The sequence below is a fragment of the Lutra lutra genome, chromosome 1 (assembly GCF_902655055.1).
Source record: "Lutra lutra chromosome 1, mLutLut1.2, whole genome shotgun sequence".
NCBI lineage: Eukaryota > Metazoa > Chordata > Mammalia > Carnivora > Mustelidae > Lutra > Lutra lutra.
In genome coordinates, this window is record NC_062278.1 from 163,316,609 (window position 1) to 163,328,730 (window position 12,122).

Here is a 12,122-nt window from a genome sequence, read left to right on the forward strand (position 1 = left end):
ATAGACAAGAAAATGGATGCTAAGAAAACAAAACACTCAGTCCAGGCGGAAATAGGATTTGAACCTGAAAAGTTTATTCAGACGGTGTGGCTGATGAGGGGATGAAGAGCCCCGTCAGAGCGGTTCCCCTCACTAGAGTTCACCTCTGTCAGTGGCTGCTGCCTGGAGTGCCAGGGACCGGGGGCCGAGAGGGAGGCCACTGGGAGCCGGGCCCTGGGAGAGGCTTCTGGAGGGGTGGGCGGCGCGGGCACCTGGCCTGGGGAAGCGGTGGCTCACTAGCTTGAGTTCCCAAAGTTGGCTCTGAGGTGGCGGTGGTGGTGGAGGGTACAAGCAGGACGATGATGTAAAATCTGGGGCCCCAAGTCTAGAAAAGACACACAGAACCCCACGGGTCCAGAGACGTCGGCCAGGGCACGACCAAGACTCTGCTCCCAGCCCAGACCTGCCCCAGGACCCCACACTGAGCCTCTGCTGCCCTCCTAGCCACCACCACGCCCCACCGATGTCCATGTCAGAACCCCCACAGGGTTCCCATGCGGGGCCTCAGACATGGCCAGGACTTGACCCACGAGGCCTGCACAGACACCGAGTGAGTGTCATCCTCATGCCTGCCAGTAGCTGCACAGGCTCCAGCAGGGGCACAAGCTCTGTATGGCCATTTCCCTAGTGAGGTCATTGCTCCTCTCCTAGTCAGTTTTTTCCAACAGCTACATCAGGTCTGGGCATGCCACCGTCCTGATCCCTAGACTTCAGTGGCTCCCCATTCCCCTTCAGACAGATGTGGGCATTTAGCATTCTCTGTCACCTGTCCCCTCACCATCCTGAAAAGGAGAACTTCAAGTTCCCTAAAGGGGACATCATTCTATCTCGCCTCAGGACATTGGCACTTGCCTCCCACTGCCTGGAGTTTCTCCTCCTACAAGCTCCCTGCTTCTCACCTGGGCCCCCATGCCCTCTCCTGTCCTCTCTCCCCATCCCCTCCCTGCCCTACTTTGGCATCTGCGGAATGTGGCCCTCCTGCCCGACCATTCCTGCTCTGGTTGATTCCCCAACAGAAGGCTGGTGGGAGTTCCGAGGGTGGATGATGAGGTGGGGGATCTCTCCCAGCTCCCCACTACTTTGATGCCTTTGGCAGAGGCCCCGCAGCCACAGCCCCCTCCCTGCCCTAGGGCTCTTGGCCCCTGCCCACCTGTCCCACCCAGGGGAGGGATCGGCTCCCTGCAGGTGCTGGGCCCTGGTGGGTCGAGGAGCCCCCCTGCCTCCTGAGCTCCCTGACACATTGCCAACAGCTTCAGTTTGTCCTCCAGTTCTCGGCTCCGTGTCACCCTCCAGAAGTGCTCTTCCCATGACAGTCCCGCCGCGGCAGGCCCCAGCACTGAGTCTGGGCCTGTGCGTATAGTCTGACTAGTCCCCACCGGACCCCGGGCTGGCAGCTGATCCCATTCTGAAGAAGCAGAAGCTGAGACTCAGCCCTCAGCCTCTGCAGCTCAGCATCCCGTTCCGCCATTTGGAGCAAACCCACAGCCAGACGAGGGAGGGAACGTGAGACCCAAGACAAGAGTCAGGGCCAGTGTGGGCAGAGAAGAGGCATGAATCTGTGTTCCTGCACATGTGTGTGTGCGTGTGTGCACATGCGCACACAAGTGTGAGTGTTTATGTTGCCTCTCTGGGTCTCAGGTGTGGGTCTTTCCAAAGGTGTCTGGGTGTTTGAGTGTATGTATGCCCATGGTGGGGGGGCATTTGTGAGGACATGGTCAGTCTAGAAATCGCTAGCATGAGGGTCCCCGTCCGTGCCTCCGCCTCAGAGCAGGCTGCAAGGAGACCAAAAACTTGCTGGCTCTTCCTCTGTTTTGCCTCTGCTGTGTGGAAGGATGGTGGCTAAGCTGCCTCCTCAGGCCTGTTTCCACATGTGTGGAATGTGTACAGGGGCATCTCCAGGTAAGACCCTCTCCGAGGGTCCTGTGCAGCCTCTCCCACAAACTGCCTTGCTGTGGGAGGCACCACTGGAATTTGGTGTCTCATTTCTGAGCCTCAGTTTCCTCAGCTTGGAAGTGCAGCCTGCCGGGAGAGGCACGTGTGTGTGTGTCCCTGTGCAGATACGGGGGCAAGGGCCAGCAACTTGAGTGTGGGCGGTGGGCAGTGGGCTGCAGCGGCTGTCGGCATCCCAGCCTGTGACTCACCCTCTGACTGGGATGGATCTCGTTGGCACCAGCGTCTTCTGCAGGGGCAGCTGGTCCCTCAGTGAGGTGGTCATCTTCGTGACTTCCCAGGGCTGCAGGAACTCTGTAGTGGGTTCCGTCAGCCAGGAGAACCTGCAGTGGGCACCTGGCGTCTTTAGGGAGCTTGCGGCCACCAGCCGTACAAATAGCTCTTGCTCGTCTGGAACTTTCTACACGCCAGTCATCATTCCAAGTGCTTCATCAGCACTAACCTGATGCCAACTCATAACCATTCATAGATGAGGAAATTAAGGCACAGAGAGGTCAGGTGATTGTCCCAAGTTCACACAGCTAGGAAGCCCTCCAAAGTTGCTACATTTTTTTCAGGACCCATCAGTGCATTGATGCTGCTGGCCGAGGCCCCAGAGCTGCCCAGTCTGGGGTTCTCTGCTGGTTCCCGAGTGCCCTGGGGCTTTACAAGCTACACCCACTCCAGTCTGACCCCATAACACCTTTGGAGGGGCAGCTGTTCATGAATGTGCTCCTCAGGTGGTCCCGTGAGGCCACTGGCTCAGAGGGAAAGAGCCGGCTAAGCTCTGGGATGGCCCCAGCGGTTCCTGGCACCTATCTAGAAGCCCTCAGCTCAGATTGGGAAGGAGGTGAAGATGAACCCCAGACTGTCACAGAGCTGCTAAGGGAACTCTCTGTGGATGAGAAACCTCCTCCCGGGTCCACTCTTTACACCCCTGGAATGCGCTTTTGGTGTGGTCTTCGGGGGGAGGCAGGACTTGGCCCTAGGTGTGTCGGAATCTAGTACCTGTACGGAAACTTCCTGGCAAATTCTTCCTGGGCCTTGTTTCTACTCTTCTTACACTGGGGGCACTTCTTGGGTTCCTTTGAGTTCATCACGGAAGGGGGTTAAGCTGTGGCACACTTTTCAGCCATGGCTGGAAGGCAAGAGGAGGCCCGTCAGAGCAGGGAAGGAGGTGGGAAGAAGAGGCTGGACCCAGACCCAGCACTCAGCTCCCCCTCAAGACCACAAAGGGAACAGAGGATGGGGCCCCTGCCCACCTCCCAGGGCTGAGGGAGATCTGGGTCATGTTGGCCTGTCACCCATGCCCGACCTCACCCACTGCAGCAGTCATACACGCTCTCACATGTGAGTATGAGAGTGTGTGTGTGTGTGTGTGTGTGTGTGTGTGTAACCACCACTTGGGATGGTTCTCAGCTGAACAGCCCATCTCAAACTCTGGCAACCATGAATCTGTGCTCGTCTCTCTATTGCTGTGACTTTACAAGTGTTAGACCAATGGAACCACCCAGGAGGTATCTTTTAGAGCTGGGCTTCTTTCTCTCAGCATAAGCCCCCCACCCGTGGGAACCCACCCAGCTGTGTGTATCAGCAGGTGGTTCTTTTTCAGGGCTGAGTAGTACTCCACGGTGTGGCTGTGCCACACTTTGTTCAACCCTCAGCTGCTACAGGACATCTGGGTAGTTCCTGGTGTGGGGCTATGGCAAATAAAGCTGCTAGAAAAATTCATGTCCAAGTGTGCGCATGAAAATAAGTATTTGTTTTCTGGAATATAGAAGGGTGCTATCGCTGGGGCATATGGTAAGTCCATTTTTAGTTTCGAAAGGAGCTGCCAAAATACCTTCCAGAACTGCTGTGCCATTTTCCATGCCCACCAGCATACACAAGTGACAGTCTTCTTAAAGCAGCTGGTGCAGAGGCAGGCAGGTCAGGGCAGAGAACAGTGGGGTTAAGGCCTGACTGCTGGTGTTTCCTTTGCCATCAAATTGTGCAACCCTCACCCGCCAATGGCTGTGCTAATATATCTTCGCTGTGGTCTAAACAGCCATCATGTTGTGAACGTGTGACCTCAGAGCTTCTTGTGACAGTGCCAGCCTCCTGCCAGAAATGCCAACAGCTCCTCTTGTGGCCCAGGCCCTCAGGCCCACCAGGAAGCTTCCTACCCCTCCACGTACTAGCCACCTGGCAAAGAGCTTTGCTCACAGTGCACCCTCTACACCAGTGCTGGCTAGTGGGGGCCTCTGTGGTCTCTGACCCTGGACCCTCGTGGCTCTTATAAGGACCTTGGGATCCCCTTCAAGGGCCTGGCTCCATAGCCCTTCACTATCAGGAAACCCGGGCAAGTCCCTAACCCCGGCCCTCCTCCTGCTAAGAAGCCAGGAGAGGGTCCTGGTCCAGGACAGGTGCCTGTGTCACAGTGGGACGCACAGGCCCTGGGCTCAGCGAAGTGTCTGCTAAGCTCCATGCATGACCTCATTTAATGTTCTCCCCCTGATGGAAAACAGATTATGGTCATCCCTGTTTTCTGGGAAAGGAACCTGAGGCTCTGAAAGGTTAGGTGCTTTGCCTATACCCCCACCCACCTGGTGAGTAGGGAATGAGGTGCGGTCCAGAGTGGCCATTAGAGCACTGCAGCCTCAAACAGTCCTGAACGGGGCTGGGAGAGGTGACCATACCAGCAACTGACCAGAGGATACGTCACCATTACAGGAACCCAGTGGTCTGGAGGAGGTGGGGAAGGGGCACCCCTCAGTCCCACCCCATACCTACCTGCAGATCCCTAAGCCATGGGTGTGACCCCACAAACTGACATGGCTGAATCTGTCTCCCTCAGGGGCAGAAGGGCCATTTCAGAAGCCAGGGAAGGACTCTGACACCAGGGCCATCTGTCCCTGGTGCCATCTTGCTCCTGCTTCCTAAGCTGATCTGGGACTATCCTTCCCAGCCACCTAGGCTGCCTCCCCAAATCCTGGTATGACCATGATGGGGGCTTGGCTCAGGGTGTGCTGGCAGTGTCAGGAAGACACCAGATATGAGAGCTGTTATGCCCCTTAACACCCCCCTCCAACGCTGTCCCCCCCCGCCCCCGCCACAGCTACAACACTGTCTTGGTTCAGTGATATAGAGAGGCACAGACCTGGGTATACAGAGCCTCCAGCCAGGAGGGAGTGGGTGAGTGGATCATCCAAGCTGCAGGCTACTTACAGGCTGGCTTATGTGACACCAGAAGGGCGGGAGCTGGCCATGGTACTGGCTGGCATGCTACCACAGGACTACTGGCCCTAGGACCCCACCGGGCCAGGCCCACAGGGTCATTGCGACATCAAAAGCCCCTGAAGTCACAATCAGTGACACTGCGGTTGCTGAACCATGTGGCTTAGCCCAGAGTGGCTGTGGAGAGGGGAGGGAGTGCACAGGGCTTACTGGCATTCCCACACCCAGTACCCTGGGCTGAGTATCCACATGAACACATTCCACAGCAGGGATCGCTCCCATGCAGATTCTGGGAACAGAAGAGATGCCCCAGAAATAGCTAAAACCTTACTTTGGTTGCAGAAAAGTGATCCTGGCCGACTCTGACCTGAGGCCTCGCCACAGCCCAGCAATCATGGGGGTGAGGGTATGAGAGTTTAGGGCGGGACCTCAAAGACCAACTTCCTGTCTCCCAGTCTGGGCCACTGCCTTCTGTGTGGCCTCAGGCAAGCAACTCAGTTTCTCTGTGTCTGTATCCCAGACTACATAGGTGTTTTGAAAAAAATCGCTCTGGTGGCAGTGTGGAGAACAAAGTGAATGGGGCCAGAAGCAGGTGTGGGTAGACCAGGCGACCACCAAAGGCAGTAACATGGATGAGGGATGGTGGCAACTTGGAATGAGGTGGTGATGGAGATGGAGTGAGGGGCATGGATTTGAGAGATTTCAGGAGACCCAGTTAACACAGACTGGTGGCAGAGGCTGTGGGAGGGCCAACGAGGACTCTGGGTTTCTTTTATTGCCATGGGATGGGACTGGAGTAGGCCTTGGAGGGAAACCACGGGTTCACCCTTGGTCAGGTTGAACCTTTGAGGCCTCCCTCCACTTAGGCACTTATATATCTGAGTCTGAGCTCCAGAGAGGTGACGTCTGGGCATATAGTATGTTTTGGTGTCACTGATGTATCAGTGGTAACTGAAGACAATCATCTGAATGGGAGGTGGTATGCAAGAAGTGAAGAGGGCATTGGGATGAGTGTTAAGATACCCAATATTTAATGATCAAGTAGATATTCAATGCCTGTGACCCAGACAGAAGCATGGATAGAGAGGACAAAGTCAGTGGTGTCATGAAAGCAAGGGGATGATCCCAGGTGCTATGGGCATTTCATCTGTGCCACATGTCCCCAAGCCACTCTCCATTTTCTCTTTTGCTTTCATTCTACTAATGTGATGCATTACATTGATTGATTACATTGCTTTCTTATTATAAAGCACCCTGGCTTTGTGGGCATAAATCCCACCTGGTCATGACACATAATCATTTTAATATGATGCTGAATTTACTTTGATAGTATTTTGTTGAGGATTTTGGAATCTATATTCATAGTTTTCTTGTCTTGTAGTGTCTTTTTCTGATTTTGCTATCAGGGTAATCACGACCTCATAAAATAAGGTTGGAAGCATTCCCTCCTTTTCAACTTTTTGGGAACTTTGATGAGGACTGATGTTAATTCTTTGTAAAGTTTTGGTAGAATTCACCAGTGAGTCCATCTGGTCCTGACATTTTCTTTGTGTGTGTGTGTGTGTGTGTGTGTGTGTGTGTGATTCTTAGGGGTTTGTCATTGCTCTGGATAGAACTTCCAGTACTATGTTGAATACAAGTGGCAAAAGCAGGCAACCTTGCCTTGTTCCTCATCCTAGTGGGAAAGTTTTCAGTCTTTTTACCACTGAGTTGGACATTAAGTGTGGGGTTTTCATATATGGTTTTTATTATGTTGAGGTTGGTTTTTCCTATTACTAGTTTGCTGAGTGGTTTTTTTTTCAATCAGGGAAGTGTGTTGAATTTTGTCAAATGCTTTTCCGGAATCATTTGAGGTCATTGTGTGGGGTTTATTTTCATTTTTCTTCAATGTGATATATCTGATTACTTTTCATAAGTTGAACCATCCTTGCATTACAGATGTAAATTTCACATGGTTGTGGTGTATAATCCTCTTATGTTGCTGAATTCAGTTTGCTAGTATTTCACTGAAGATTTTTACATCAATATTCATAAGGGATTATCAGTCGTAGCTTGCTTGTAGTGTCTTCTGACTTTGGCATCAGGGAAATGCTGGCCTCATAGAATGAGTTAGGAACTATTTCCCCCTTTATAATTTTTTTTGGAAAAGTTTGGAACGGATTGATATTAGATCTTTAAATCTTTGGTAGAATTCAGTGAAATCATCTGTTCCAGGGGTTTTCTTTGTTGGGTGGTTTTTGATTACTGAATTAGTCTACTTACTACTTAAGTCTATTCAGATTTTCTATTTCTTCATGATTCCGTCTTGGTAGGTTGTGTATTTCTGGGAATATGCCCATTTCATCCAGGTTATCCAATTTGTTAGCATATAGTTGTTTATGGTATTCTCTTCTAATCCTTTTAATTCTGCATAATCAGCCATCAGTAGTTAATAGCAGCAACAGGCAGTAAAAAAAAAAACAAAAAAAAAACCCTGAGTTTTGAAGGACAAGGTCCTATTGCCTCAGTAAGCCACACCATGAACACAGGCCCCTGTGCCTGTGGCTGCCTGCCATGGTGCTGGAAACATGGAAACATAGAAGTTCACTAAAATTTACAAGCCTCTTCACCAAGCTCTCCCCTAGATGCTGTTGGTATTTGATTAAATTTTAGAGCTCCCAAACACTTGCTTCAGACCATTCCTGCCAGCTCAGTTATTCTTCCAGTAGAAGAATGGATTCCTGGAGTTCCTACTCTACCATTTCCATAATGCCACTTCTGTTCATGTATCTTTATTGTTGAGTAGCATGCATCACTGTTTAACCATTCACCCATTGTAGGACATTTCAATTGTTTCCATTTGGGGGTTATTATGAATAAAACTGCTATAAACAATCATGTACACACAGAGATGAATACAAGTCTTTGTTTCTCTGGGATGAATGCCTATCCAATGGGTTTTTAATTTCTGCCATCATATTTTGCATTTCTAACAGGTGTGCTATGGTTCTCAGAATGTTACTTCCGAAGGGATGTCCTAGTCTCTGTTCCTGAGTGCAATACGTTATCTTTGAGCATATATGCAATCTCTGTTTCTTTCAAGTCCTGTGCTTTGTATGATTTGTATGTTCATGTTAAATGTTGGAGATTAAGAAGACATTTCACTTGGAGGTTGATGAAATTGTTCTTTATCCTGATTCTAACAGTGGTTTTACAAATGCTTGAACCAAAAAAAAAAAAAAAAAAAAAAAAAAAAAAAAAAAAAAAAGAAAGAAAGAAAGAAAGAAAGCTTCATTTTGTTGTAAGTAAATTATGTTTCAATTTAAAAATTTTTTTTTTCAAATTTGAAAGCCCTGAGCTTGTGTTTACAGCTTACTGAATCTGGACATCACTGTCCAATTTTCTAACTGGGAAGTTCATTTGGGGACCCTTATCAGTATCTTTAGGTCTTTTTCTATGGACTTGTCAGAGTCCCCTGAGAAATCAGACTCTACCAACCTCTGGCCAGAGAAGAGTGAAGAGCTGGTTGCCAGAGTTCTGGCAGCTCAGTGGGCAATGTGTAGGATTCCATATGTATTTGCTAGGATGGCATCCACACCTTCGTTTGATCCCAGATGCCCCTAATCAAGAGGCCTTTGGTTTTAAGCACCTCTAGAAAATAACCCTCCAGATACTTGCCAGTGAGTGGAAAATGCTCTGTAGAGTGCCCAGAGGTGAAAGCCTCACTGTTTCTTAAATGGATTTTGGGTCTGCTTGATGTCAGCTGGCCCTCACACCCCCACCAGACAAACATGGTGTCACTAACCTTTGATGACTTTGATGAGAAGCCAAGCTTCTTGACTTTTCCCTTACATGCTTATAATTTTTTTTAAAACCCATCTATGTACTTTTCTTTTTTTTTTATTTTTTTTTATTTTTTTATTTTTTCAGCATAACAGTATTCATTATTTTTGCACCACACCCAGTGCTCCATGCAATCTGTGCCCTCTACAATACCCACCACCTGGTGCCCCCAACCTCCCACCCCCCACCCCTTCAAAATTCTCAGATCGTTTTTCAGAGTCCATAGTCTCTCATGGTTCACCTCCCCTTCCAATTTCCCTCAACTCCCTTCTCCTCTCCATCTCCCCTTGTCCTCCATGCTATTTGTTATGCTCCACAAATAAGTGAAACCATATGATAATTGACTCTCTCTGCTTGTACTTTTCTTTCCAAAGTTTCATTGTTATTTTGCCTCTCCTGCTGAAGGAAATTAAATAATACCCAAGTAAATGAGGAGACAACCATCCTGTTTCTGGACTGGAAGTTTTTTTAAAAAAGATTTATTTATTTATTTGACTAAGAGAGAGAGAGAGAGAGAGCACAAGCAGTTGGAGTGGCAGAGAGAGAGGGAGAAACAGGCTCTCCACTGAGCAGGGAGCCTGATGAGGGGCCCAATCGCACAACCCTGTGTTGTGACTTGAGCTGAAGGCAGATGCTTAATGACTGAGCCACCCAGGTGCCCCTAGATGGAAGATTTAATATTACTAATATGGCAATACTACCTAAAATATTTCACAAGCTCAATGCAACCCCTATCAAAATCTCATCAGATTTGTACAGAAATCAAAAAGCCGATTCACATAGAATTTCAAGGGGTGCCAATTAGCCCAAATAATCTTAAAAAAGTAAAACGCACTTGGAATACTCATAGCTCTTCATTTCGAAACTTGCTACAAAGCTACAGTAATCAAAACAGGTGGTACTGGCCCTGGGAGAGACACAGATCAGTGGAATAGAATTGAAAGCCCAGAAACAAACCCACAATTACAGTCCACTGATTTTGACAAGGTGCCAGGACCACTTAGTGGGAAGAGCAGTCTCTTGCACAAATGGTGCTGGGACAACTGGAAGTTCCACATGCAAAGGAATGAAACTGGCCCTCATCTTATATGATATACAAAAATTAACTCAAAGTAAATCCAAAACCTTAATATATCTAAGACTCCATGAAGTGTCTTCTAGGGACATCTGTGTGGCTCAGTGGGTTAAGCACCTGCCTTTGGCTCAGGTCATGATTCCAAGGTTCTGGGATCAAGCCCTGAGTGGGCTCCTTGCTCAGTGGGGAGTCTGCTTCTCCCTCTACCTCTGCCCCTATACCCCACTCTTGTTCTCTCTCTCTCATAAATAAATAAAAATTTAAAAAAAAATAGTCTAAATTATAAAACTCTGAGAAAGAAACATAGGTTTAGCTCTTTGTCACCATGGATAGGGAAAGGGTTTCTTAAATATGACACCAGTAGAATAAGCAACCAAAGAACACACAATTAAATTGGACCCCATCAAAATTAAGACCTTTTTCTTCAAAGGACACTATCAAAAAATTTAAAAATAACCCATATGAGGGGAGAAAATAGTTGCAAAACAGGTATCTCATGATAGTTTAACATCCAGGATATGTATGGAACTCTTATAACTCAACAAGAAGACAAACCATCAGTTTAAAAATGGGTAAAGGACTTAAATAGATGTTTCACCAAAGCAGAAGTACAAGTAGGCATCTAGCACCTGAAAAGATGCTCAATACCGCTAGACATCAGGGAAATGCAAAGCCAAACCACATGAGATACCATTTCAGGCCCCTTCGGATGGCTATTATAAGAAAAACAGAGAAAGGAAAACAAGTGTTAGTGAGGATGTGGAAAAATCAGGACCCTTGTGCATTGCTGGCGGGAATGTAAAATGAGGCAGTTAAACATCAAGTTATCATATGACCCAGAGATTCCACTTCTAAGATATACCCCCAAAGAGTTGAAAACAGGGACTCAGAATGATACTCATATGCAAAGGTTTACTGAAGCATTCTTCACAATAACCAAAACGTGGAAATAACTTGTGTCCAACAAGAGATGAATGGGTAAACAAAATGTGGCATATCCATACAATGGAATCTTACTCAGCCTTAAAAGGGAATGAAATTCTGATCCATGCTACCACACAAGCTTTGAAAACATCAGGCTAAACGAAATAAGTCAGTCACAAAAGGGCAAATATTGTGGGATTCCACTTTTTTTTTTTAAGAGAGGAAGAGAGTGAGAGTGTGTATGTGCAAGTGGAGGGGCAGAAGGGAGAGAGAGAGAGAGTCCTAAGCAGGCTCCATACCCAGCACAGAGCCTGATGCGGGGCTCGATCTCACAACCTTGAGCTCACGACCTGAGCCAAAATCAAGAGTTGGACTCTCAACTGACTGAGCCACCCAGACACCCCTGTGTGATTTCACTTACAGAATCTATAATAGACAAATGCCTCGAGGCAGAAAGTAGAATAAAGAGTTCCAGGTGCTAGGGAGGGGCTAGGAGTTGGGAGTTACTGTTTCATGTACAAAATGCCACTGAACTGCATGCTTTAAGGCGTTAGTTCATGTTATGTGAATTTATCTTGTAATTACACACGCACACATACACAGACATGCAGGAAAGTCTAGAACATCTTGTTTGCCAGAAAGGAAGTGATCAAAGAATGATGAGGAGACATCAAAATGACACAGAACTAGTTCCAACCGGTCAAATCGGAACCACTGTGTGTTATTACTCTGATGGGCTGTCACTCAGCTCCAACAGCCGAGAGCCACAGCCGGAAGAGTCTCACATACAAGGTGTTAGCTCACAAAGTGAGCCGGTGAAGACTAGGGTATACTCTGAATCCGTCCGCCAAACTGTTGTGACGGGAACAGGCCAGTTGCTGCCAGGGCTCAGCACTGGGGAGGAGTAGACTGGTTTCAGATGGGCACAGGGAACACTTTAGGACTGTGGAATTATTCTGAATAATGATCACGGTGGCGGCAACCTCGGTGAACCTGATGGTAAAGGAATTTGTTGCTGGTATTTGAAGGAGATTCACTTAGAAACGCAAATTCCTCATTTCTCTTAATTCTTTGTGGGCCGTTGGTGGTGGTGGTGGAGTGGTGGCTTCCCCGCAGG

The 12,122-nt window shown here is 48.4% G+C and overlaps 1 protein-coding gene across 1 annotated transcript; it reads right to left on the reverse strand.

The window, feature by feature from the left end:
- Positions 1 to 52: 52 nt before the first annotated feature.
- C1H3orf22 (chromosome 1 C3orf22 homolog) lies at positions 53 to 5,262 on the reverse strand. The gene is made up of 4 exons (XM_047742916.1): positions 5,176 to 5,262; positions 2,977 to 3,106; positions 2,181 to 2,312; positions 53 to 364 (listed from the first exon to the last, which is right to left on the reverse strand). Exons 2-4 carry the CDS (start codon positions 3,063 to 3,065, stop codon positions 133 to 135), a joined length of 453 nt encoding a protein of 150 aa, XP_047598872.1. The 5' UTR covers positions 3,066 to 3,106; positions 5,176 to 5,262; the 3' UTR covers positions 53 to 132.
- Between the last annotated feature and the right edge of the window lie 6,860 nt (positions 5,263 to 12,122).

What these genes read in the sequence shown, in the direction of transcription:
- C1H3orf22 (XM_047742916.1), bottom strand. Translation starts at nt 3,065, where the DNA reads ATGAACTCAAAGGAACCCAAGAAGTGCCCCCAGTGTAAGAAGAGTAGA. An exon ending in GCCAGGAAGTTTCCGTACAG is followed by an intron (nt 2,313 to 2,976) that starts GTACTAGATTCC and finishes TGCCCACTGCAG; the next exon opens with GTTCTCCTGGCTGACGGAAC. An exon ending in AGATCCATCCCAGTCAGAGG is followed by an intron (nt 365 to 2,180) that starts GTGAGTCACAGG and finishes TGTCTTTTCTAG; the next exon opens with ACTTGGGGCCCCAGATTTTA.